The sequence below is a fragment of the Carcharodon carcharias genome, chromosome 36, assembly GCF_017639515.1.
Source record: "Carcharodon carcharias isolate sCarCar2 chromosome 36, sCarCar2.pri, whole genome shotgun sequence".
NCBI lineage: Eukaryota > Metazoa > Chordata > Chondrichthyes > Lamniformes > Lamnidae > Carcharodon > Carcharodon carcharias.
Genome location: NC_054502.1, coordinates 4,930,612 through 4,957,793, shown reverse-complemented (window position 1 = coordinate 4,957,793; position 27,182 = coordinate 4,930,612). Strand labels below are relative to the sequence as shown.

Sequence of the window (27,182 nt, the reverse complement as noted above, 5' to 3'; positions counted from 1 at the left end):
TATTCAATGACCCCCCGCCTTCTGAGGCAAGAGAGTTCCAAGGTCGCTCAACCCTGAGAGAGAGAAAAATTTCTCCTCATCTCTGTCCTAAAAAGAGCGACCCCTAATTTTAAAACTGTGGCCCCTATTTTTGGAATCACCCAGAAGAGGAAACATCCTTTCCACATCCCCCTTGTCAAGGCCGTTCAGAATCTTGTAAACTTCAATCAAGTCACCCCTCACTCTTCTAAACTCCAGTGGAAACAAGCCCAGTCTGTCCAACCTTTCCTCGTCAGACAACCCACTCATGCCAGGTATCAACCTAGTAATGAAAGCAAAGAACTGCGGATGCTGGAAATCCAAAGCAAAACAAAAACAGAATTACCTGGAAAAACTCAGCGGGTCTGGCAGCATCGGCGGAGAAGAAAAGAGTTGACGTTTCGAGTCCTCATGACCCTTCAACAGAACTAGGTGAATCAATTCAGTAAACCTTCTTGAATCGCCTCCAACTCATTTACATCCTTCCTTAAATAAGGAGATCAAAACTGCACATAGTATTCAAGATGTGGTCTCGCCAGTGCCCTGTCTAACTGAAGCACAACATCCTCACTTTAATATTCAATCCCCCTTGTAATAAAGGATAACATCCCATTAGCCTCCTCTATACTGTTGGACACAGGGAACGGGAGAAGCTGTTTTCTTGTAGCAGGCCGGACTATTATTCCTGTAACACACATGGAGCCGTTAACCGCTGCCAGCCAATCAGAGAGGCGGAAGGGCACGTGCGGCCTCGCAACCGAGCTTGATGATGAGGTCAGCGGGACCTGCTAGGGCGGACCCTCGCTCACGTGGCAGGCGGCCCGCCCATTCAGCTGTGGGATGGAGGTTGAATGACGTGCGGCCCAGCCAATGGGATTGTCGGGGTGGCAGCGCCCGGGTTAGGTTGCAGTGGGGCCGGAGGAGGCGGTTTCTCGGTTGAAGTTTGGGTGTTGGGTCACGGCGCCGATGGGGAGTGTGAGCCGGGAGGTGGTGACTCTGCAGCTCGGCCACTACAGCAACTTCGTGGGCACTCACTGGTGGAACATACAGGTCAGCGGCAGGACTGATTACTGAGAGGGGGGTAAGGAGGGAGGTGGTGGGGGTGGGGTAAGGAGGGAGGTGGGGGTGGGGTGAGGGGGTGGGGTAAGGAGGGAGGTGGGGGTGGGGTAAGGAGGGAGGTGGGGGTGGGGTAAGGAGGGAGGGGGGGTGGGGTAAGGAGGGAGGGGGAGTGGGGTAAGGAGGGAGGGGGAGTGAGGTAAGGAGGGAGGGGGAGTGAGGTAAGGAGGGAGGAGGGGGTGGGGTAAGGAGGGAGGAGGGGGTGGGGTAAGGAGGGAGGTGGGGGTGGGGTAAGGAGGGAGGTGGGGGTGGGGTAAGGAGGGAGGAGGGGGTGGGGTAAGGAGGGAGGAGGGGGTGGGGTAAGGAGGGAGGTGGGGTAAGGAGGGAGGAGGGGGTGGGGTAAGGAGGGAGGTGGGGGTGGGGTAAGGAGGGAGGTGGGGTAAGGAGGGAGGAGGGGGTGGGGTAAGGAGGGAGGTGGGGGTGAGGTAAGGAGGGAGGGGGAGTGAGGTAAGGAGGGAGGAGGGGGTGGGGTAAGGAGGGAGGTGGGGGTGGGGTAAGGAGGGAGGTGGGGGTGGGCTAAGGAGGGAGGAGGGAGTGGGGTAAGGAGGGAGGGAGTGGGGTAAGGAGGGAGGTGGAGTGGGGTAAGGAGGGAGGAGGGGGTGGGGTAAGGAGGGAGGTGGGGGTGGGGTAAGGAGGGAGGTGGGGGTGGGGTAAGGAGGGAGGGGGAGTGGGGTAAGGAGGGAGGGGGAGTGGGGTAAGGAGGGAGGTGGGGGTGGGGTAAGGAGGGAGGTGGGAGTGGGGTAAGGAGGGAGGTGGGGGTGGGGTAAGGAGGGAGGTGGGAGTGGGGTAAGGAGGGAGGTGGGGGTGGGGTAAGGAGGGAGGTGGGAGTGGGGTAAGGAGGGAGGTGGGGGTGGGGTAAGGAGGGAGGTGGGAGTGGGGTAAGGAGGGAGGTGGGGGTGGGGTAAGGAGGGAGGTGGGAGTGGGGTAAGGAGGGAGGTGGGGGTGGGGTAAGGAGGGAGGTGGGAGTGGGGTAAGGAGGGAGGGGGAGTGGGGTAAGGAGGGAGGGGGAGTGAGGTAAGGAGGGAGGGGGAGTGAGGTAAGGAGGGAGGAGGGGGTGGGGTAAGGAGGGAGGTGGGGGTGGGGTAAGGAGGGAGGTGGGGTAAGGAGGGAGGAGGGGGTGGGGTAAGGAGGGAGGTGGGGGTGGGGTAAGGAGGGAGGGGGAGTGGGGTAAGGAGGGAGGGGGAGTGAGGTAAGGAGGGAGGGGGAGTGAGGTAAGGAGGGAGGAGGGGGTGGGGTAAGGAGGGAGGTGGGGGTGGGGTAAGGAGGGAGGTGGAGTGGGGTAAGGAGGGAGGAGGGGGTGGGGTAAGGAGGGAGGTGGGGGTGGGGTAAGGAGGGAGGGGGAGTGGGGTAAGGAGGGAGGAGGGGGTGGGGTAAGGAGGGAGGGGGAGTGGGGTAAGGAGGGAGGGGGAGTGAGGTAAGGAGGGAGGAGGGGGTGGGGTAAGGAGGGAGGAGGGGGTGGGGTAAGGAGGGAGGTGGGGGTGGGGTAAGGAGGGAGGAGGGGGTGGGGTAAGGAGGGAGGAGGGGGTGGGGTAAGGAGGGAGGGGGAGTGGGGTAAGGAGGGAGGAGGGGGTGGGGTAAGGAGGGAGGGGGAGTGGGGTAAGGAGGGAGAGGGAGTGGGGTAAGGAGGGAGGGGGTGGGGTAAGGAGGGAGGTGGGGGTGGGGTAAGGAGGGAGGTGGGGGTGGGGTAAGGAGGGAGGGGGAGGGGGGAGGGGGTGGGGTAAGGAGGGAGGGGGAGTGGGGTAAGGAGGGAGGTGGGGGTGGGGTAAGGAGGGAGGGGGTGGGGTAAGGAGGGAGGTGGAGTGGGGTAAGGAGGGAGGAGGGGGTGGGGTAAGGAGGGAGGAGGGGGTGGGGTAAGGAGGGAGGTGGGGGTGGGGTAAGGAGGGAGGTGGAGTGGGGTAAGGAGGGAGGAGGGGGTGGGGTAAGGAGGGAGGTGGGGGTGGGGTAAGGAGGGAGGGGGAGTGGGGTAAGGAGGGAGGTGGGGGTGGGGTAAGGAGGGAGGTGGGGGTGGGGTAAGGAGGGAGGGGGAGTGAGGTAAGGAGGGAGGAGGGAGTGGGGTAAGGAGGGAGGGAGTGGGGTAAGGAGGGAGGTGGGGGTGGGGTAAGGAGGGAGGGGGTGGGGTAAGGAGGGAGGTGGGGGTGGGGTAAGGAGGGAGGGGGAGTGGGGTAAGGAGGGAGGAGGGGGTGGGGTAAGGAGGGAGGGGGAGTGGGGTAAGGAGGGAGGGGGTGGGGTAAGGAGGGAGGTGGGGGTGGGGTAAGGAGGGAGGTGGGGGTGGGGTAAGGAGGGAGGTGGGGGTGGGGTAAGGAGGGAGGTGGAGTGGGGTAAGGAGGGAGGAGGGGGTGGGGTAAGGAGGGAGGAGGGGGTGGGGTAAGGAGGGAGGTGGGGGTGGGGTAAGGAGGGAGGTGGGGGTGGGGTAAGGAGGGAGGGGGAGTGGGGTAAGGAGGGAGGTGGGAGTGGGTAAGGAGGGAGGTGGGGGGTGGGGTAAGGAGGGAGGTGGGAGTGGGGGTAAGGAGGGAGGTGGGGGGTGGGGGTAAGGAGGGAGGTGGGGGTGGGGTAAGGAGGGAGGTGGGGGTGGGGTAAGGAGGGAGGGGGAGTGGGGTAAGGAGGGAGGTGGGGGTGGGGTAAGGAGGGAGGTGGGGGTGGGGTTAAGGAGGGAGGGGGAGTGGGGTAAGGAGGGAGGTGGGGGTGGGGTAAGGAGGAGGGGGAGTGGGGTAAGGAGGGAGGGGGAGTGGGGTAAGGAGGGAGGGGGAGTGGGGTAAGGAGGGAGGGGGAGTGGGGTAAGGAGGGAGGGGGAGGGGTAAGGAGGGAGGTGGGGGTGGGGTAAGGAGGGAGGTGGGGGTGGGGTAAGGAGGGAGGGGGAGTGGGGTAAGGAGGGAGGAGGGGGTGAGGTAAGGAGGGAGGGGGAGTGGGGTAAGGAGGGAGGGGGAGTGGGGTAAGGAGGGAGGTGGGGGTGGGGTAAGGAGGGAGGGGGGGGTGGGGTAAGGAGGGAGGTGGGGGTGGGGTAAGGAGGGAGGTGGGGGTGGGGTAAGGAGGGAGGTGGGGGTGGGGTAAGGAGGGAGGGGGAGTGGGGTAAGGAGGGAGGAGGGGGTGAGGTAGGAGGGAGGTGGGGGGGGTAAGGAGGAGGTGGGGGTGGGTAAGGAGGGAGGTGGGGGGTGGGGTAAGGAGGGGGGAGGGGTGGGTAAGGAGGAGGTGGGGGTGGGTAAGGAGGGAGGTGGGGGTGGGGTAAGGAAGGGGGAGGGGGTGGGGTAAGGAGGGGGGAGGGGTGGGGTAAGGGGGAGGGGGAGTGGGGTAGGAGGGAGGTGGGGGTGGGGTAAGGAGGGGGGAGGGGGTGGGGTAAGAGGGGGGAGGGGGTGGGTAAGGAGGGAGGTGGGGGGGGTAAGGAGGAGGGGGGAGGGGGGTAAGGAGGGAGGAGGGGTGAGGTAAGGAGGGAGGTGGGGGTGGGGTAAGGCGGGAGTGGGGGTGGGGTAAGGAGGGAGGTGGGGTAAGGAGGGAGGAGGGGGTGGGTAAGGAGGGAGGTGGGGGTGGGTAAGGAGGGGGAGGGGGTGGGGTAAGGAGGGGGGAGGGGGTGGGGTAAGGAGGGAGGTGGGGAGTGGAGGGATGGGGTGAGGTGGGAGGGAGGTGGGGGTGTGGTAAGGAGGGAGGGGGTGGGGTAAGGAGGTTGGGGGTGGAGTGGTGGGGGGTGGGAGGGGGTGGGGGTGGGGAGTGGAGTGGTGGGGGTGGGGGTGGGGGGTGGGTGGGAGGGGGTGGGGTAGGGGAGTGGGGTAAGGAGGGTGATGGGATAAGGAGGGGGTGGGGAGGGTGGGTGGATGGGGTGAGGTGGTGTGATGAGATGTAGGGAGGTGGAGAGGGCGGAATGCTCTGTCGGGGGTGAGGGGTTGTGGGGGGGTGGCATCTTTACCCACTGCCCAGCCGGGCACACTCTTCAGCCCGACCAGCAGTTTTGAAGGTTTTACCCTACCCCCCCCCCCCCCCCCCCCCCCCCCCCCCCCCCCCCCCCCCCCCCCCCCCCCCCCCCCCCCCCCCCCCCCCCCCCCCCCCCCCCCCCCCCCCCCCCCCCCCCCCCCCCCCCCCCCCCCCCCCCCCCCCCCCCCCCCCCCCCCCCCCACCCGCCCCATTGCCCAGTAAATGTTTACAAAACGAGGTGTCACCAGTGCTGTGGTTCAGTCACATTGAAGTTAATTGGGAATTGCTGTCCAATCGTGTACAATAAATTATAGAAATAACTGGCCTGGCCTCTTCTGTCTCTCCCTGTCAAGGATGCTGCCTTATGTTACGATGCTGAGCCAAGCAACCCATACTCTGAGATCAGCAACAACGTTCTGTTCCGAGAAGGGCTGACACTGCGGGGCCAGCCCACTTACACCCCCCGCCTCATCATCATGGACCTCAAAGGTACTCAGATCGTCCAAAGCTCTCTTCCCTGCGGGAATCATTCCTTCAAATTAGAAAGCTGAGCATGTTTTGCTTTTTAAGAAATGTGTGCGAGAGGGGAAAACCAGGAAGTTATAACACCATTCCTGGGAAACGGCTGGAGTCTTTAATGAAGGATAAGGTGACTGAACACCGTGAAATCTCTCAGCTGGTCAGGGGCTGTCAGTATGGATTTGTAAAGGGTCGGAGGTCATGCCTGCTGAATCGGGTGGAATTTTTTGAAGAGGTGACTGAAATGATTTACAGGAGACTGTCTACAGATGTTATTTCTAGGGACTTCAGGAAGGTGTCTGATAAAGACCTTCCTAAGAGCAGGTTAGCTCAGGCTGAAGCGTATGGGATTGAGGGTGAATCATTGACCCGCTTCAGAAACTGGCTGAGCGACAGGAAACCGAGTGTAGGGATAACGGGCAGGTAATCTCACTGACAGGATGTGACTGCTGGTGTCCCACACGGATCTGTGTTGGAATCTCAACTATCCCCTGTATTCATTAGTGACTTAGACGCTGGAATAGAGAGCCACACATTCAAATTTGCTGATGGCACCAAGACAGGCGACATCGTAAGCTGTGTAGGCGGAGGTGTGAAATGACAAAGAAATATTAACAGATTAGGTGAATGGGCGAAATGGATTCCAATCTGTACAAATGTCAGGGCATCCACTTTACACAGAGAACAGGTGGACTCTCGAAATGGCGACAAGTTAGAAACAGCGCTGGTTCAAAGAGATTTCAGTGAGGCTCCAAGTACATAAATCATTAACCTGTCATGAAGAGCTACAGAGCATAATCAAACGCTGGCCATTATATCTGAAGGGTTAGAATACAAGGGGGGAGAAGTCATACTTCAGCTAAACAAAGTCCTGGTTAGGCCACACCTGGAGTTACTGAGAACAATTCTGGGCTCTGCACTTTAGGAAAGATATCTTGTTCTTCGAGAGAGTACTGTGTAGATTTACCAGAATGGTAGCTGGACTCCAGTGGTTAAATTACCAGGAGAGTTACGTGGACAAGGGCTGTATTCCCTAGAATTTAAAAGATGAAGATCTGACTTTTAAGTTTTTAAGAAACTGAGGGGAGCAGATAGAGAGAAACTATTTCTGCTGGATGGGGGGGTCTAGGACAAGGGGCAGAGTCTAAAATGAGAACCAGACCTCCTAGGAATGAAGTTAGGAAACAGTTCTGCACACACAGGCTGGTAGCAGTTTGGAACGCTCTTCCACAAATGGCAATTGATGCTCGAACAATTGTTAATTTTATATCTGAGATTGATCACTTTTTTTTGTTACCCAAGGATATTGAGGGATATGGAGTTAGTTCATAGATCAACCATGATCTCACTGAATAGAGGAACAGACTCGAGGGGCTGAATGGCCTGCTCTTGTTCCTATGTTCCAAGAAATACAGACATAGCTTATGTAATCTAACCCTTGAGCCTGTTTTCTTGTGCAGTCTGTTGTGACGGTGTGGTCTCTGGTACTGGATATGGGTAAAAGACCTCCACTCAAGCAACGACAGGAATGAAGGCTGAGAAACACTGGCTGCATTGGTGGAAACAGTAAATCATTCACCTAAGGTATTGCGGCAGCCTGCAGTAATGGGTTGGCTTTGTGTCTTGCAGGGAGTTTGAGTAGTTTAAAGCAAGAGGGAGCCCTGTACGGCATCAGTCAGACAGAACCTGCGTTAACGTGGTAAGCATTAAGCTCAGCACACTGTGTTCTAGATCAGTGATCACCACGTGTTTAAGCTTTATTGCCCATCCTGAAGGCTTCATTCATTCCTGTGCGTGAGCAGCAAGTACCCTACAGTAGGGGCATTTGTTGCAACTGAGCAGTTCCCAATACGTTCCAGTGGAAATGACTGCCTGTTGATCAGCTCGAGAGCCCAGACTGTTTCTCCCAGCCCAGGGACAGGGAGTTAACCGTAATACCCGGACCCAGACTGATTCTCCCAACCCAGGGACAGAGATCATAGTTCATAGATCAACCATGATCTCACTGAATAGAGGAACAGACTCGAGGGGCTGAATGGCCTGCTCTTGTTCCTATGTTCCAAGAAATACAGACATAGCTTATGTAATCTAACCCTTGAGCCTGTTTTCTTGTGCAGTCTGTTGTGACGGTGTGGTCTCTGGTACTGGACCCAGACTGATTCTCCCAGCCCAGGGACAGAGAGTTAACTGTAACACCCAGACCCAGACAGATTCTCCCAGCCCAGGGACAGAGAGTTAACTGTAACACCCGTACCCAGACTGTTAACTGTAGCACCCAGACCCAGACTGATTCTCCCAGCCCAGGGACAGAGAGTTCACTGTAACACCCGGACCCAGACTGATTCTCCCAGCCCAGGGACAGAGAATTAACTGTAACACCTGGACCCAGACAGATTCTCCCAGCCCAGGGACAGAGAAACTCTGAGAGAACTCGTTATGATTTGGTGAATGCACGAGAGAGGTTGGGGGGATAGACTTGAAACTGATAATTACCCAATAAATGATAAATCTTTTCCTTTTTCATTAAATCCAGGAAGGGGAATCTGACAGTGCACAAAGAGGATCCAATAATAAAGAACCAGTTTCTACAGCAACTTGACAGACTAAGTGTAAGTTCAACTTTTAATATTGAAACGTTTTCCTTCTGGCTGACCGGCTGTGTCCTGTAAAATGGAGTTTACCCAGCGCCACTCCGGAGTTTACCCGGCGCCATGCGCCACTCCGGAGTTTACCCGGCACCATGCGCCACTCCGGAGTTTACCCAGCGCCACTCCAGAGTTTACCCGGTGCCATGCGCCACTCCGGAGTTTACCCGGCACCGTGCGCCACTCTGGAGTTTACCCGGCGCCATGCGCCACTCTGGAGTTTACCCGGCACCGTGCGCCACTCCGGAGTTTACCCGGCGCCATGCGCCACTCCGGAGTTTACCCAGCGCCACTCCGGAGTTTACCCGGCACCGTGCGCCACTCCGGAGTTTACCCGGCGCCATGCGCCACTCCGGAGTTTACCCAGCGCCACTCCGGAGTTTACCCGGCACCGTGCGCCACTCCGGAGTTTACCCAGCGCCACTCCGGAGTTTACCCGGCACCGTGTGCCACTCTGGAGTTTACCCAGCGCCACTCCGGAGTTTACCCGGCGCCATGCGCCACTCCGGAGTTTACCCAGCGCCACTCCGGAGTTTACCCGGCACCGTGCGCCACTCCGGAGTTTACCCAGCGCCACTCCGGAGTTTACCCAGCGCCACTCCGGAGTTTACCCGGCACCGTGTGCCACTCTGGAGTTTACCCAGCGCCACTCCGGAGTTTACCCGGCACCGTGCGCCACTCCGGAGTTTACCCGGCTCCGTGCGCCACTCCGGAGTTTACCCGGCACCGTATGCCGCTCTGGAGTGAACCAGATGGGTTTTTATGACAATCCCCCAGTTGAATAGGCACCATGACCGAGACTAGCTTCATATTCTAATACATTCCCCAAGCTGCTGGGCTGGGATTTGAACTCAGTGTCTGCAGATCGTGAATCATCTGCGTTACCAGCTCTAAAACACAACCACTATGGCCTGTACCCCTTAAATGATCAAAGCGTTTTAAACTCCACACTCAGAGCAGCCCTACTGGCTGAGATCAGGTGGCTGGATAAACGTCAGACTTCGCTGCTGTGGTGAAAGATCATTGCTCTGAAACATTGACATACTTTCTGTCTATGCTACCTGACCAGCTTCAGTCGTGCCGCTCAGTGTGCCTCAGTGCCACATTGGCTGCGGCTTTGCCTCCTCCGCCACTTGGTGGGGTTGGGGGTTGGGGGGTGGTGGGGGGGCGGTGTCCCCCTTTTCAGGTAACCTCTTAGACAGCACATCATAGCCTGTCGGAGCCGCGGCTTCAGACCGGTCTGAATGTCGGGACCTGTTCAAGGGAACTGAGCAAGGGAACAGCCTGAATCAGAAGCCCGTTTAAATAAATGGGGATGGGGAGGAACCTTGTGCATCTCTGCTGTTCCTCCATGAGACTCTGCCCATTGCACCATGAGCTCGACTACCAGTGATCGCCATGGCAACAGTAAGGCCAGCAAAGAGAGGGCTCTTGCCCTGTGCCTGAGACAGCAGCTGCTGCAGCAGTGACTGCAGCTGGTAACTGACCCCCCCCCCAAACCCCCCCCCCCCCCCCCCATTTCGGCTGGAGTTTTCTAAACCTAAGTTTCACCTAGCTCGGCTTGTTTTAGGATGGGTCTCACTGCTGCTGTTAGTCATTGTCCAGGACTGGAACACTGTTTGCATTCGAAGCGCTGACAATCCAACTCCTCCTGGTGTCTAAGTGGGGTTGTGGTCAGTGGGCAGGCAAGCGTGGGGGGGGTAATACCCTGTGTGATACTGGGCTTTTTATAGCACAGTGTCCCCAGGATGGGTCTGAGTTACCCAACCTTAACTGGACACTGCCACTCTTGCAAGCAGTTCTCCTGATCGCTGTCCACTATCGGCTGGAGAACGTACGCTGATGGACTCCACTGGAGTGAGCACTGAGCTCTGCTCTCATACCTCCCTGAAGTGAATCCCTGCCTACGTTTGATGAACAGTTGCCTTTCACTGTGGAGAGAAGTATACAGTGTTGTCCCCTGCAGCACGGTTATTAGGACCACTGCTGTTTGATGTAAAGAACATAATTTCAAAGTTTGCAAATGTGACGATGCTGAGCAATGGGATAAACCATGAGGAATATGCGAACAGGCTTCAGAGAGGAAATAGATCCATGAAATGGATTGACAGACGTCTGTCTGATGAAATTTAATGCAGAGAAATGTGAAGTGATTCGTTTTAGTAGGAATAATGAGGGAAGGCCATTTACACTAAATTATACAATTTTAATGGAATAGGGAGAGGCGAGTGTATAGAAATCTTGGCAGGCCAAGTTGGAAAAAGTGCTTTTTTTTAAAAAAAAAAAGCACACAAGGTCTTTGTTGCCTTTCTTAATGAAGGAATAGAACACAAAAGCAAGGAAGATGTGTTAAACTCTCTATCAATCCCTGGTTCAGCCTCAGCTGAAGTATCGTGTCCCATTCTGGGCCCTGTCCTTCAGGAAGGATGTCAAGGACCTCGGAGAGGGTGCAGGGGAGGGTTTACCAGGATGGGACCAGGGAAGAGGGACTGAGATGACGTGGAGGGACTGGAGAAGCTAAGATTGTTTCGTCTTGGAGACGGTTTAAGAGGAGATTTATTAGACGTGTTCAAAACCAGGAATGGTTTAGATAGTTTCTCCTTATTTACTCTGTTTCCAGCAGCACAAGTATCCCTAAGTAGAGATACATAGACTTGGAAAAGGATGTTTCCTCTTGTGGGTGAGTCCAGAACTAGGGGGGCACTGATTTAAAATTAGGGGTCACCCTTTTAGGCCAGAGATGAGGAGAATTTTTTTTCTCTCAGAGGGTTGTGTGACTTTGGAACTCTCTGCCTCCGAAGGTGGTGGAGGCAGGGTTATTGAATATTTTTAAGGCGGAGGTAGATAGATTCTTGTTAGGCAAGGGAATCAGAGGTTATCGGGGGTAGATGGGAATGTGGAATTCACAACGGAAACAGATCGGCCATGATCTTACTGAATGGTGGAGCAGGCTCGAGGGACCGAATGGCCTAGTTCTGTTCCTATTTCGTATGTTCTCAGAATTCATGTGGTTGCTAAAAGACTCTGAGGTGACATGAAGAAGTTTTCTTGGTAACCAGGGTCCCAGCTCCCCAGTTCCAGTGGTTTAGGCGGGTGTGAAAGATCCCATTGCACGGTTTAAAGCCAGTGACCTAGGCCAACATCCCTCCCTCAGATCACCAAAATCCCACCACTTGGCCATGCATCCGATTGCTGATTGTGGCATCCTGCAGAGCTCAGCCCAAGATATTTCACTTCACAGAAATTGATTGTGTGGCAAGTTTATTGGGATAATTCGGACCAGTCCGATGAGGCTGTATGTGAATGCTAGCGATGGGCCGAATGGCACCCTTCTGTGCTGTAACTGCTCCTTGGCCCTATGACCTACTTTGTGTTGTCTTCCCTCAGGGCGAGGTGGACTCCAATAGGAATCTCGACTCGACAGCATTCCAAGGGGAGGAAAGTGAGTGACTTTGAACCTAGCTTTCTGGGAGTGTCAGTAACTCTGCCTCACCTCCGCGCTCTGGCTGCTGCTCCTGCACCTCGCGGTAAACCCACCCCCATCCGCCCCTCCCTCCACCCACAACGCTTGCTTCTAACCCTTGTTTGTTTCAACAGGACCTGCACCGAGGCCTGTGGCTGGGAGACCCCTTGACCTGTCCCAGAGCGCCTACCAACTGGAGAGCAACGTCAGAGTGTGGTCAGACTACCTGAGGGTGCATCTGCACCCAAAGACCATCTCCGTCATCCAGCAGTTCAATCACAGCAGGTAAATCAGCTCCGAGTGACACACAGGGGAGGGGATGGTTGAAACATGGCTAAGAGAGTTCAGTACGGCACTGTGCTCTACGAGTTCACTGTGTTCCTTTTATTAATGCACACAGCACTTCCGATCGGTTTGAAGCGTTTGGATTTGGTGAGAAGCTCGTCCGCGATCCCTCGTTTCTGGATGATTTTGAGGACAGGCTACACTTCTACATCGAAGAGTGCGACTATCTCCAGGTATTGGAGCGGTGGGAATTTCACACAGCTGCCTCAAGAGAATGCAAGGCCCAACTCCAGCTGTCCTAACATACGCTGTCAATATACAGCGCGTACAGGAAAGAAGCAGGAATTTATGCATTGCGTTTCTCGAAGCTCCTGAAAGGCTGCGTCTGCTGCCCCTTTTCTCAGGGGCGCCTTTGGTCAGTGAGCTGCTCGGGATCGAGCAGCCGGGGATGAGGAATACAGTTAGCCACCCCTCCCGGAAGAGTTTGGTTGGGGGTGAGGGGTGATGGGTGACATGAAAACCATTGTTTCTCCATTCTTTTGTTAACCATGTTTGTGGAGTAAAGTGCGGAAATCTCTCCCCCCACCCCAGCTCCCATTGTGCACCAGTTGTCTGAACTTACTACCTCCTTCTGGACACAAACGACAGGAGGGTGAGTCTGTGGGATGAATAGCTACGTCCCAGGGTCCAGACTCTGGGTCCAACCCAAGGTGAGGTAGAAAATGGGGTATCTGCCAAGAGGGAGAGGAGCTCCACCGTTCAGAGACCGAGAGAGGGGAAGATTTTACTTGGGCGGAAGCATTGAATAACGCGTTTCCCTTCACAGTCCTTCAGTGAAGTCATTCTCTGGTTTTTGCACTGTGGTGGCAAGTGGGCAATGTTTATTTCCACTTTGACTGAAAGCATCCAGCAATACAACTTGAAATCCTGTCCTCCCAAGCCTTCTGGAGGAAGCATTTTCGGTGTTTAAAACTGGAGTGCAGTACAAGTGACGCAGTGTAACGCTGGGGTGCAGTGATGTTCTGCCACTGTGTTGGCCAACATTCCACCCTCAGTAAACACCAAGCCCTGACTGACTGACTGCTCATTCGTATTGTAAAACTGACACTCTTTCAAAAAGATCGGTTTCAGCCGTGTGGTCTATGTTGGGCAGCGTGTGACTGCGAGTGTCACTCCGGGTTGTGGGCCAGCCTGTTCTCGGTTAATGCGACGCTCTCTCGGCAGGGGTTCCACGTGCTGTGTGACCTGCAGGACGGGTTCTCTGGCCTCTCAGCCAAGGTGGTGGAGCTGCTGAACGATGAATACGGAGGCAAAGGCATATTCACGTGTGGTTTCACCCCGACCTCATACACAGACACGGTGAGTATGAAGAGGAGTGGCCCCACAGTCACTAGTCGCAGTGTCTACCACACTCCATACCAAACACTGAGCACTGGAGCCAGGTTATAACTCCCAGTGTGTACGGTTGGCTAATCCTAGCTAGAATGCTGTGGGTGATCACATTGGCGCTACATTAACTGAGTAAGACTACCTGATCCTGTAGGTGTGCACCCCCCTCGACTGATAGACATCTGCAGGTATAAGCTCACACAACGCTTCCATTTCCTCGTGTGGTTAGGAGGGAGGCACTGTGCAGATCATGCGCGTCTGGTCCTGGCCCTACTTACGTTAGTGCAACTTCCCTGATGCTGGTTTCCCTCGATTCTGCAGAACCCAGTGAAGGAGGTCCATCGGCTGCTGAATTCGGTCATGGGGATTGTGCATTTATCCAATCGCAGCTCCATCTTCTGTCCAATGTCACTGAACCGAAATGCCCTGGGACGGAAACGGTCTTCACCAGTCACGTTCCCACATGTCATGTACGACGTGAGTACGTAGAGGATTGTGCGGGTTGATGTGAAATGTCTCTTCTCTCTACCCTTCTCGCTCTTTTAGGATCTATGCTGGATGCCCTACGAAAGGGGAAAAGATCAGCCCAGTTCCCTGCTATTGATCACTGTCCGGAGACACGTGCCAGAGAGGAGGATTAAGGGCCATCCCCAATGCTTGAAAATGCTGCCAACATCCAAAATGGTGTGTGATGGACACAGTGTCACTCATTCCTAAACTAGCACCAGTCACCCTGTGGCCTAAGCTTGCCAAATTTTGGTGAACCCAATAAGAATTGGTTCGAGATATCCCAAAGTCATTTTACATCACGCTTACCAGTATTCAGAGGGAGAAATGGAAGGAGCGAGGGAGGATTGTCAAATTGTCTGAGCTGCTTTGGAGCCCAGGTTCTAGCAGTGAGAGAGCTATCTACATCTGTCTCGCTGCCCTGCCTTGCCCCAAGTGTTTTCTCGTGAAATGGCTCACTGTTGTTTGAAGCCTGTTCCTTTCCATCCATTCCTGCTGTTCAACCTCTGATCCATCGCAGGTGACCTACACGCAGCTTTTAATCACCTCTGCTCTTTCCCTGAACAGGCGTCTCTCAATTATCACAGCAGTGCATTGCTCGCCACTGCCCTGGAAACGCTGACCACCCCATATCGACTGCAGCCTTCCACCGTCTCACTCACACAGTTAACAGATGCACTCAACCAGTCCGGGAGAAAGGTAATGGTCCACCCCTTCCAGTCTGAAAGTATGATTTAAGCGGTGTTGATGGAACGACCTCCAGGCCGCAGGTCAGTGCTTCTCAAACACTTCTGTCTGTGACAACCTCTGGGGCAATGGACCCCACCCCCACCCCCACCCCCACCCCCAACCCCCACCCCCACCCACCCCCTGGGCCCTCGGCCGGCCCTGCCCCATTCACTTGCGTTTGTCACAGGAGAAGAGAGTCAGCAGAGTTAACGAAAGGAATGGCACTGCTTTTGATATGACACCAACGCGGTCATCTCTGCTCCCTAGCTGGAAAGCTTTCAGTCTCCTCTGGTGTTGGGCTGCATGTTTGGCCAGTTCCTGATTTCACCCCCGCTAGTGTTGAAAATCCAAGCACACTGTTGTGTGTTGAAACAGGAGCATAAATCTTGCTCCCAAAGCTGCCTTGTTGTTCACGGTTACGATGACTTGTGCTGCACGTGTAGGCATTGCTCAGGTTGTCAGATGTCAGGGATGAGGGTTTTGGCCTGTTCTCTTGTGCAGGGGGATGGGGGAAGGGGGTGTGGGTGCTGTGGGAAGACCCCGTAGGGGGTGTGGGGAGATTGTGGGTGTCGTAATACATTGTACGTCATGGACTCAGGACACTGTTTGGGCTGAAACCCATGGTCTCCTGGTGTTGGTGAGACAGTTGCTCGTTGCCCTCCAGCCTCGTTATGTCAGGAGAGAGGGGCCACACCCTGCAGGGAGTTATTATCGTGTGATAGTGTTCACATACAGACAAGAAAGGGAAGACTCCTGGCCATTGCATCCAGTGAGAGCTAAAGCTGTGCAGAGTCCTGAACTGTGGCACACAAACTCAACCTGGATAGCTGCTGCTGCTGCTCACTGTCCAGCTGCAGGGCCTGCGGCCGTGACATAGACTTGGTGGTGATGCCGCTCACAGTCGAATAGCCTGTCTGGCACATGGAAGGCCTGCACTCAGTCAGTTCCATAAAGCTAGGAAACACTGCACCAACCTGAGTGATGTGGATAGTGTGAGGGATTGAGACAAGCCTTGTAAAGCCATCCAAACTGTGAGGTGTACTGTGTGATCTGACAGTGTGTCAAACTCTTCGGTACATTGTTCCCTCCCTCCTGGAACCCTCTCCTTGTCATCTTATTGACGTGTGGTTGTCTCTTGGGGCAGGTGATCACTGCATCTGCTACCATTCCATTCCCCTTGAGGGATGTGGACACCCTACCAGATGTACTCTGCAACCAACACACTGAGTTGCCATGGACCGGACTGTCTCCGTGTGGGGATTTTAAGGAGACCCGATGCTTTGCCCAGTCTGTGGTGATCCGAGGAATCAGCAGCGAACGACAAATCAGGTGAGTCTGATCCTGATGAGTTAATGTTGAAGTTTCCCTTTTTAAATCATTCACATCCAACTCTTATAGCAATGAGAGTGTTATACAGTGACAGACCTGTCCCCACCTGTACTGTATCCCAGTGTTATACAGTGACAGACCCGTCCCCACCAGTACTGTACCCCAGTGTTATACAGTGACAGACCTGTCCCCACCTGTACTGTACTCCAGTGTTATACAGTGACAGACCTGTCCCCACCTGTACTGTATCCCAGTGTTATACAGTGACAGACCCGTCCCCACCTGTACTGTACCCCAGTGTTATACAGTGACAGGCCTATCCCCACCAGTACTGTACCCCAGTGTTATACAGTGACAGACCCGTCCCCACCAGTACTGTATCCCATTGTTATACAGTGACAGACCCGTCCCCACCAGTACTGTACCCCAGTGTTATACAGTGACAGACCTATCTCCAGTACTGCAACCCAGTGTTATAGTGACAGGCCTATCTCCAGTATTGTACCCCAGTGTTATACAGTGACAGACCCGTCTCCACCAGTACGATATCTGTGTTGTGTTACATGGTGATGGGCCTGTGTGCCCCCAGAGCTGTACTCCTGTGCTGTGCAGCTGAAATGATTCTCCAATCATCGGCAGAATCTAAATGTGTTCAACTGTGCTTTTTCCAGCTGAAGTGGTGACAAATGTTAAAATTTCACACAGGTCATTCCTGGCACTGCAACATTACACTGTACTGGAACTACAATGACAATTCAAGTTGATGTCTCTACTTACATTTGTTTACTATCAGTGAAATTTTATTATTGTAAAGCTCACCATGTCTATCTTTTCTTTAGTAACCTACCTCCCGGGGTGAAAGGGACCTCCATATTACACGCTTGTCCTACAGGGGAGGAGGTACTCAGCACATTTCTGCACAGCCACTTCCCAACTGCACTGAGGTATGTGAACCTCTAACACCAAAGCTGAAAATGGGAATGGGTTTGGGTCCGTTGAGATTGTATTAAATGGGTAGAGGTTTGGGTCCATTGGGATTGTGTTAAATGGGTAGGGGTAGGGGTTTGGATCCATTGGGATTGTGTTAAATGGGAAGGGGTTTGGGTCCATTGGGATTGTGTTAAATGGGTAGAGGTTTGGGTCCATTGGGATTGTGTTAAATGGGTAGGGGTAGGGGTTTGGGTCCATTGGGATTGTGTTAAATGGGAATGGGTTTGGGTCCGTTGAGATTGTGTTAAATGGGTAGGGGTTTGGGTCCATTGGGATTGTGTTAAATGGGTAGGGGTTTGGGTCCATTGGGATTGTATTAAATGGGTAGGGGTTTGGGTCCATTGGGATTGTGTTAAATGGGTAGGGGTTTGGGTCCATTGGGATTGTGTTAAATGGGTAGGGGTTTGGGTCCATTGGGATTGTGTTAAATGGGTAGGGGTTTGGGTCCATTGGGATTGTGTTAAATGGGTAGGGGTTTGGGTCCATTGGGATTGTGTTAAATGGGTAGGGGTAGGGGTTTGGGTCCATTGGGATTGTGTTAAATGGGTAGGGGTAGGGGTTTGGGTCCATTGGGATTGTGTTAAATGGGTAGGGGTAGGGGTTTGGGTCCATTGGGATTGTGTTAAATGGGTAGGGGTTTGGGTCCACTGGGATTGTGTTAAATGGGTAGGGGTTTGGGTCCACTGGGATTGTGTTAAATGGGTAGGGGTAGGGGTTTGGGTCCATTGGGATTGTGTTAAATGGGTAGGGGTTTGGGTCCATTGGGATTGTGTTAAATGGGTAGGGGTTTGGGTCCACTGGGATTGTGTACAATGGTAGTGTTGATGTGTGACTAATGCTATCTTGTTCCTCAGCGCTGTCCATCTGGCTCAAAGCCCATGTAAAGTGACGACTCCATACCCACAGTTTTTCACACCCTCCTTCAACAAAGAGGGACAGCTCATTGGAAGTGGCCTAACATCAACAAGCGGTGAGTGATAGCTGAAGAATGCTGGGTTGCTGCAGTGCATAGAGTTAAGAGACTGGCATCTATAAGGAGTTCATCCAGTGAAGTAACCACGATGGGAACAAAAAAAAGTAGGAGTCATTCAGCACAGTCATGGCTGGTCTTTGGCTTCGTCTGTCCTGTCCTTTGCTTCCCTGGGACCAAACAATTTGTCTCCACCTCAAATATACAAACCCTCTGGGGTAGAGAACTCCAAAGATTCACAACCTTTGGGCTGAAAGTGTGGCGCTGTGCCTAGCCTGTCAAGCTGCTTTCACAGTCATATTGCTGTTGTAGCTGGGTGGGTTACTGGAGGGCTCAGCAACAAGCAGTGCTTTGCAGAGGCTGATATTTTATTTTAAGAGAAAAGTTAATTTATTTTGGGCGGGGGGGGGGGGGGGGGGGGGGTGGGGGTGGGGGGTGCGGGTGGTGGTGGAATAGCTTAAGGCACGATTGGTGTTTGTTCTACACTGGAGTGAATAAGCCACTTTCTGTCTCCCCAGCTGTCGAGAGTATCCCTGTGCTGACTGCTCTGCAATCATCTCCGGTCTTGCACAGCGTCCTGCGCAATCTGTACAGGGAGGTGAGCCGCCTCAACCTTCGCAAGTTCAGCACCTTCCTGTCCGCTAGCACTGAGCTGGATGATTTCAGAGAGGTCCTGGAGGAGCTCAAGACCCTCTCCCAGTCTTACAAAATGAACTTTGAGGTGGATGAATCAGAAGATGATTCTGATGCAGAATAAAGATTGCTGTAACCCCTGCGCCCGCCACCCCCCCCCTCCACCACCAATTCCTGCACGTTCTACCAGAGTAATGGGCAACAAACCGTGTTCAACAATGAGGAGGGGAAAACTTTCTCTTCTGCAAACAACCTTCTCACTTTGTCCCCTCTGTCCCAGCGCACTGTACACAGCCCCCTCTGTTTATATTCTCGCCACCAAGTTAAAATTGAAACTGGCTAAGGGAACCAGCATTTAAAAGCCTGACCAGTCAGGAAACGATGGCACTGTCTGATACCTTGTCTTTGATGTTATAAGTTTATTTATGGAAGATGAGGTAGATTCTTTTTTTCATTAAAACTTCAAATGCCAGCAAACGTCACAGTCGCCATTTATCCAGCAGGTCACTCACGTCCTGTACAGAGTTGTTGTTCCACAGTAAAGTCTGTTTATTAGTAGACAGCGTACAAATAGGGAGATTTACTCTGTACCTAACCCCATGCTGCACCTGTCACTTTATCGAAACTACTAAACCATGTGAAAAGATTTATTCAGCTATGTTTGACTCTTACACACAATTCTAGGAATACAAACATATATATTACAGTCACTATAACTTAAGATATACAAGGGATACATTACACATATATATTCACAGCATCAGTAGAAAGGAGACTTATCTGGCACCAGCTGGTGATAAATCATTGCCCAAGCTTTGGGTCCATTGCACAGAACAGCCAGTAGTTGGATGTTTTCCTTCCCTGACATTAAGGTGTGATGGAGGGGGGAGGGGACCAGGTGCTTTAGGCTGTTTAAAATAACCCTTCCAGCTGAAGTGACATTACCATTGCAATTTCTTACCCCGCCCCCATACAGCATGACTGTTTAAAAGCCCCAGCTTGTTCCATTCTTCTGCCCTGAGAGAGCTGCAGCAGCCTGTCCTCAGTACAATACTTCCACCCTGAAGAAAATATACTTTAAAATTTGCAAACCATGATCGTGTCTGAATTATTTCACTGATTTCAGTGCCTTGGCAGAGGATCGCCGCTGGCCAAGGCAGCCTCTGTTTTAAAAGCTTCCATTACCTAAGGAAGGGAACAATAACACTGTGTACAGCCTGGGGCACGCTACAGCTCCACCCCCTCCACACTCAGGCTTCAAAGTTTACAATATGGGGGAGACAGATCATCCAGTGATCACATGCAGCAGCAGAGCAGAACATGAGGGCTCCAATACAAACAGAGTGATACAACAGCCCAACTGCTACATGTTACCCAGCACTCAAATCCCCATGGAAACGGTGCAGTTATACAACATGGCCACTAACTAAGCCTCAGCAGAGGGCAGTACAATCAAACCGTGAAGGCTCACCCTCGGCCTGACAGGCTCCTCTAGAAGGATCAGCAATATCAGCAGCAGCAACACAGACAGAGAGCTGGTCTCAGCTGTGGATGAGCTTCCAGCTCCTTGTTAAAGGAGCATTGAGACCAGCAATTTCTCCTCGCCATGTCAAAGTGCCTCTTCAGTAACTAGGGGACAACCAGACTGTGCCAGCTTGTTAAACCAGGACTAGGCATACACTTTACGGACCTGACACCAGTACAGAGGTTAAAATGCTCACAGCGAGAAAGGTCCAGCAAGTGAGCAGCAGCAGCTCGAGGACATCCACAAAATACAACACACTGGACTGCAGGACGTGGCGCAGTTCAGAGCTCTCCTCTCCCTGCAACCATCTAACACAACCCAGCACCAGACAAGGCGCACAGCAGTCAAGTCCCGTAAGGATTGTGTGCCACCTTTGGTCGCTCCTTCTCGTCGGCCACACAGCCTCCGTTCACAGCAGCACAAGGTTCGCGTCCAGGAACGTCACCTCCACTGCGACGTGTACGCACCGGGAAAGATCAGTCTTGTTCCTCATCTGAAACCGGGTGGTCGGCGAGCTGCTCTGGGTTACTGTTGTTCACAGCGTCTTCTTCCTCGTCAGTGCTGACATTGCCCGAGGTGTGAAACAACCGGATCAGCTCCCGAAATCGCTGTGAAACCTAGTTAGCAGACACACTTAGTTAACCCGCGGGACAGCAGCCCTGTAGAACTTGCATTTTTAACACCAACGAAAACATCCCAAGGTGCCTCACTAGTTCAATTATCAAACAAATTTTGACCCTAAATCACATCAGGAGATATTAGGGACAGTAGGTTTCAGGAGCAAATTAAAGGAGAGGGAGACGTGGGGAGGTTTAAGGAGGGAATTCAGAGCTTAGGGCCCAGGCAGCTGAAGTACAGCTGCCAACAGTGGAGCAATGGGAACTGCTGTGGAAGGGGGCAGACCCTACCCACACACTTACTGTGGGTGTAAGTCTTACACTCTCAAAAGTAAAACTCTATTTAGTAATGCACAGGACCAATCCCCTCTCATCTGGGAGTGCAGCAACCACTGAATCCTGTAGACTATCTCAATCTGTAGCTGTCCTTGCAATCTCTAATCTGATTCCCATTCAGCGCTCCATTCAGTTTCCAGGAGGAAGGATTCTCGGTTCTGATCTCAAGCAGAACCTCAGAATTCTGGCTGGTGTTCCCTGACCCCCCCCCCCCCCGCCACCGTCCCAGGTGAAGTCAGGGGGGCACACTGGATGAACGTGCTCAGCAGCAGGTAGTGACAGACACATTAAGCATCCTATTATCAGTTGTAGATATTGGTAACATATTAGCATGGATAGAAGATTGGCTGGCTGGCAGAAGGCAGAGAGTTTGCATAAATGGGTCTTTGTCTGATTGGCAGGATGTGACGATTGGGGTCCCACAGGGGTCTGTGCCACTTCTTACAATTTACATCAATGACTTAGATGGGGGGGAATGAAGACATGGGAGCTCAATCTGCAGATAACACAAAGATAGGTAGGAACGTGAAGACATGAGGTTGCAGACAGATATAGGTAGGTTGAGCGAGTGGGCAAAGATCTGGCAGATGGAGTTTAATTTGTGAAAATGTGAATTTGTTCACTTTAGCAGGAAGAACTCCCTGAGCCACTACAGTCTGTGTTACAGTGATGGACCTTCTCCCTGAGCCACTACAGTCTGTGTTACAGTGATGGACCCTCTCCCTGAGCCACTACAGTCTGTGTTACAGTGATGGACCCTCTCCCTGAGCCACTACAGTCTGTGTTACAGTGATGGACCCTCTCCCTGAGCCACTACAGTCTGTGTTACAGTGATGGACCCTCTCCCTGAGCCACTACAGTCTGTGTTACAATGATGGACGCTCTCCCTGAGCCACTACAGTCTGTGTTACAGTGATGGAACCTCTCCCTGAGCCACTACAGTCTGTGTTACAGTGATGGACCCTCTCCCTGAGCCACTACAGTCTGTGTTACAGTGATGGACCCTCTCCCTGAGCCACTACAGTCTGTGTTACAGTGATGGACCCTCTCCCTGAGCCACTACAGTCTGTGTTACAGTGATGGACCCTCTCCCTGAGCCACTACAGTCTGTGTTACAGTGATGGACCCTCTCCCTGAGCCACTACAGTCTGTGTTACAGTGATGGACCCTCTCCCTGAGCCACTACAGTCTGTGTTACAGTGATGGACCCTCTCCCTGAGCCACTACAGTCTGTGTTACAGTGATGGACCCTCTCCCTGAGCCACTACAGTCTGTGTTACAGTGATGGACCCTCTCCCTGAGACACTACAGTCTGTGTTACAGTGATGGACCCTCTCCCTGAGCCACTACAGTCTGTGTTACAGTGATGGACCCTCTCCCTGAGCCACTACAGTCTGTGTTACAGTGATGGACCCTCTCCCTGAGCCACTACAGTCTGTGTTACAGTGAGAGACCCTCTCCCTGAGCCACTACAGTCTGTGTTACAGTGATGGACCCTCTCCCTGAGCCACTACAGTCTGTGTTACAGTGATGGACCCTCTCCCTGAGCCACTACAGTCTGTGTTACAGTGATGGACCCTCTCCCTGAGCCACTACAGTCTGTGTTACAGTGATGGACCCTCTCCCTGAGCCACTACAGTCTGTGTTACAGTGATGGACCCTCTCCCTGAGCCACTACAGTCTGTGTTACAGTGATGGACCCTCTCCCTGAGCCACTACAGTCTGTGTTACAGTGATGGACCCTCTCCCTGAGCCACTACAGTCTGTGTTACAGTGATGGACCCTCTCCCTGAGCCACTACAGTCTGTGTTACAGTGATGGACCCTCTCCCTGAGCCACTACAGTCTGTGTTACAGTGATGGACCCTCTCCCTGAGCCACTACAGTCTGTGTTACAGTGATGGACCCTCTCCCTGAGCCACTACAGTCTGTGTTACAGTGATGGACCCTCTCCCTGAGCCACTACAGTCTGTGTTACAGTGATGGACCCTCTCCCTGAGCCACTACAGTCTGTGTTACAGTGATGGACCCTCTCCCTGAGCCACTACAGTCTGTGTTACAGTGATGGACCCTCTCCCTGAGCCACTACAGTCTGTGTTACAGTGATGGACCCTCTCCCTGAGCCACTACAGTCTGTGTTACAGTGATGGACCCTCTCCCTGAGCCACTACAGTCTGTGTTACAGTGATGGACCCTCTCCCTGAGCCACTACAGTCTGTGTTACAGTGATGGACCCTCTCCCTGAGCCACTACAGTCTGTGTTACAGTGATGGACCCTCTCCCTGAGCCACTACAGTCTGTGTTACAGTGATGGACCTCTCCCTGAGCCACTACAGTCTGTGTTACAGTGATGGACCCTCTCCCTGAGCCACTACAGTCTGTGTTACAGTGATGGACCCTCTCCCTGAGCCACTACAGTCTGTGTTACAGTGATGGACCCTCTCCCTGAGCCACTACAGTCTGTGTTACAGTGATGGACCCTCTCCCTGAGCCACTACAGTCTGTGTAACAGTGATGGACCCTCTCCCTGAGCCACTACAGTCTGTGTTACAGTGAGAGACATTCTCCCAGAGCCACTACAGTCTGTGTTACAGTGATGGACCCTCTCCTGAGCCACTACAGTCTGTGTTACAGTGATGGACCCTCTCCCTGAGCCACTACAGTCTGTGTAACAGTGATGGACCCTCTGTCTGAGCCACAACAATCTGTGTTACAGTGATGGACCCTCTCCCTGAGCCACTACAGTCGGGGGTACAGTGAGAGACCCTCTCACTGAGCCACTACAGTCTGTGTTACAGTGATGGACCCTCTCCCTGAGACACTACAGTCTGTGGAACAGTGATGGACCCTCTCCCTGAGCCACTACAGTCTGTGTTACAGTGAGAGACCTCTCCTGAGCCACTACAGTCTGTGTTACAGTGATGGACCCTCTCCCTGAGCCACTACAGTCTGTGTTACAGTGATGGACCCTCTCCCTGAGCCACTACAGTCTGTGTTACAGTGATGGACCCTCTCCCTGAGCCACTACAGTCTGTGTTACAGTGATGGACCCTCTCCCTGAGCCACTACAGTCTGTGTTACAGTGATGGACCCCTCTCCCTGAGCCACTGACAGTCTGTGTTACAGTGATGGACCCTCTCCCTGAGCCACTACAGTCTGTGTTACAGTGAGAGACCCTCTCCCTGAGCCACTACAGTCTGTGTTACAGTGAGAGACCCTCTCCCTGAGCCACTACAGTCTGTGTTACAGTGATGGACCCTCTCCCTGAGCCACTACAGTCTGTGTTACAGTGATGGACCCTCTCCCTGAGCCACTACAGTCTGTGTTACAGTGATGGACCCTCTCCCTGAGCCACTACAGTCTGTGTTACAGTGATGGACCCTCTCCCTGAGCCACTACAGTCTGTGTTACAGTGATGGACCCTCTCCCTGAGCCACTACAGTCTGTGTTACAGTGAGAGACCCTCTCCCTGAGCCACTACAGTCTGTGTTACAGTGATGGACCCTCTCCCTGAGCCACTACAGTCTGTGTTACAGTGATGGACCCTCTCCCTGAGCCACTACAGTCTGTGTTACAGTGATGGACCCTCTCCCTGAGCCACTACAGTCTGTGTTAGTGATGGACCCTCTCCCTGAGCCACTACAGTCTGTGTTACAGTGAAGACCTTCTCCCTGAGCCACAACAGTCTGTGTTACAGTGAGAGACCATCTCCCTGAGCCACTACAGTCTGTGTTACAGTGATGGACCCTCTGTCTGAGCCACTATACTCTGTGTTACAGTGCTGGACCCTCTCCCTGAGCCACTGCAGACTGTGTTACAGTGATGGACCCTCTCCCTGAGCCACTACAGTCTGTGTTACAGTGATGGACCCTCTCCCTGAGCCACTACAGTCTGTGTTACAGTGAGAGACCCTCTCCCTGAGCCACTACAGTCTGTGTTACAGTGATGGACCCTCTCCCTGAGCCACAACAGTCTGTGTTACAGTGATGGACCCTCTCCCTGAGCCACTACAGTCTGTGTTACAGTGATGGACCCTCTCCCTAAGCCACTACAGTCTGTGTTACAGTGATGGACCCTCTCCCTGAGCCACTACAGTCTGTGTTACAGTGATGGACCCTCTCCCTGAGCACTACAGTCTGTGTTACAGTGATGGACCCTCTCCCTGAGCCACTACAGTCTGTGTTACAGTGATGGAACCTCTCCCTGAGCCACTACAGTCTGTGTTACAGTGAAGGAACATCTCCCTGAGCCACTACAGTCTGTGTTACAGTGATGGACCCTCTCCCTGAGCCACTACAGTCTGTGTTAAAGTGATGGACCCTCTCCCTGAGCCACTACAGTCTGTGTTACAGTGATGGACCCTCTCCCTGAGCCACTACAGTCTGTGTTACAGTGATGGACCCTCTCCCTGAGCCACTACAGTCTGTGTTACAGTGATGGACCCTCTCCCTGAGCCACTACAGTCTGTGTTACAGTGATGGACCCTCTCCCTGAGCCACTACAGTCTGTGTTACAGTGATGGACCCTCTCCCTGAGCCACTAGAGTCTGTGTTACAGTGATGACCTTCTCCCTGAGCCACTGCAGGCTGTGTTACAGTGATTGACCCTCTCCCTGAGCCACTACAGTCTGTGTTACAGTGATGGACCCTCTCCCTGAGCCACTACAGTCTGTGTTACAGTGATGGACCCTCTCCCTGAGCCACTACAGTCTGTGTTACAGTGAGAGACCCTCTCCCTGAGCCACTACAGTCTGTGTTACAGTGATGGACCCTCTCCCTGAGCCACTACAGTCTGTGGTACAGTGATGGACCCTCTCCCTGAGCCACTACAGTCTGTGTTACAGTGATGGACCCTCTCCCTGAGCCACTACAGTCTGTGTTACAGTGATGGACCCTCTCCCTGAGCCACTACAGTCTGTGTTACAGTGATGGACCCTCTCCCTGAGCCACTACAGTCTGTGTTACAGTGATGGACCCTCTCCCTGAGCCACTACAGTCTGTGTTACAGTGAGAGACCCTCTCCCTGAGCCACTACAGTCTGTGTTACAGTGATGGACCCTCTCCCTGAACACTACAGTCTGTGTTACAGTGGTGGACCCTCTCCCTGAGCCACTGTAGGCTGTGTTACAGTGATGGACCCTCTCCCGGAGCCACTACAGTCTGTGTTACAGTGATGGACCCTCTCCCTGAGCCACTACAGTCTGTGTTACAGTGATGGACCCTCTCCCTGAGCCACTACAGTCTGTGTTACAGTGATGGACCCTCTCCCTGAGCCACTACAGTCTGTGTTACAGTGATGGACCCTCTCCCTGAGCCACTACAGTCTGTGTTACAGTGAGAGACCCTCTCCCTGAGCCACTACAGTCTGTGTTACAGTGATGGACCCTCTCCCTGAGCCACTACAGTCTGTGTTACAGTGATGGACCCTCTCCCTGAGCCACTACAGTCTGTGTTACAGTGATGGACCCTCTCCCTGAGCCACTACAGTCTGTGTTACAGTGATGGACCCTCTCCCTGAGCCACTACAGTCTGTGTTACAGTGATGGACCCTCTCCCTGAGCCACTACAGTCTGTGTTACAATGATGGACCCTCTCCCTGAGCCACTACAGTCTGTGTTACAGTGATGGACCCTCTCACTGAGCCACTACAGTCTGTGGAACACTGATGGACCCTCTGTCTGAGCCACTACAGTCCGTGTTACAGTGATGGATCCTCTCCCTGAGCCAGTACAGTCTGGGTTACAGTGAGAGACCCGATCACTGAGCCACTACAGTCTGTTTTACAGTGATGGACCCTCTCCCTGAGCCACTACAGTCTGTGGAACATTGATGGACCCTCTCCCTGAGCCACTACAGTCTGTGTAACAGTGAGTGACCTTCTCCCTGAGCCACTACAGTCTGTGTTACAGTGATGGACCCTCTCCCTGAGCCACAACAGTCTGTGTTACAGTGAGAGACCCTCTCCCTGAGCCACTACAGTCTGTGTTACAGTGATGGAACCTCTCCCTGAGACAATACAGTCTGTGTTACAGTGATGGACCCTCTCCCTGAGCCACTACAGTCTGTGTTACAGTGATGGACCCTCTCCCTGAGCCACTACAGTCTGTGTTACAGTGATGGACCCTCTCCCTGAGCCACTACAGTCTGTGTTACAGTGATGGACCCTCTCCCTGAGCCACTACAGTCTGTGTTACAGTGAGGGACCCTCTCCCT

At 53.5% G+C, this 27,182-nt stretch overlaps 2 protein-coding genes across 2 annotated transcripts in view; one reads left to right on the top strand and one right to left on the bottom strand.

The window, feature by feature from the left end:
• The first annotated feature begins 896 nt into the window (after window positions 1-896).
• On the top strand, window positions 897-18,965 carry msto1 (misato mitochondrial distribution and morphology regulator 1). The gene is made up of 14 exons (XM_041179738.1): window positions 897-1,068; window positions 5,388-5,523; window positions 7,183-7,252; window positions 8,087-8,162; window positions 11,586-11,640; window positions 11,796-11,946; window positions 12,062-12,179; window positions 13,171-13,305; window positions 13,657-13,812; window positions 14,410-14,541; window positions 15,716-15,900; window positions 16,740-16,844; window positions 17,745-17,860; window positions 18,379-18,965. The coding sequence occupies exons 1-14, from the start codon at window positions 985-987 to the stop codon at window positions 18,615-18,617; spliced, it is 1,758 nt and encodes a 585-aa protein (XP_041035672.1). The 5' UTR covers window positions 897-984; the 3' UTR covers window positions 18,618-18,965.
• A 161-nt stretch (window positions 18,966-19,126) lies between these two features.
• Window positions 19,127-27,182, bottom strand: part of LOC121272869 (GON-4-like protein) — a 155,440-nt gene continuing 147,384 nt past the window's right edge. Inside the window, exon 27 of the mRNA XM_041179706.1 lies at window positions 19,127-20,635. Coding sequence (XP_041035640.1) covers window positions 20,495-20,635 — 141 coding nt within the window. The 3' untranslated portion in view covers window positions 19,127-20,494. The remainder of the gene's footprint in view (window positions 20,636-27,182) is intronic.

Excerpts from the sequence above, each read along its gene's own strand:
- msto1 (XM_041179738.1), top strand. The coding sequence starts at position 985 with ATGGGGAGTGTGAGCCGGGAGGTGGTGACTCTGCAGCTCGGCCACTAC. Across the intron at positions 5,524-7,182 it reads CATCATCATGGACCTCAAAG|GGAGTTTGAGTAGTTTAAAG; the intron begins GTACTCAGATCG and ends TGTGTCTTGCAG. Across the intron at positions 13,813-14,409 it reads TCCCACATGTCATGTACGAC|GCGTCTCTCAATTATCACAG; the intron begins GTGAGTACGTAG and ends TTCCCTGAACAG.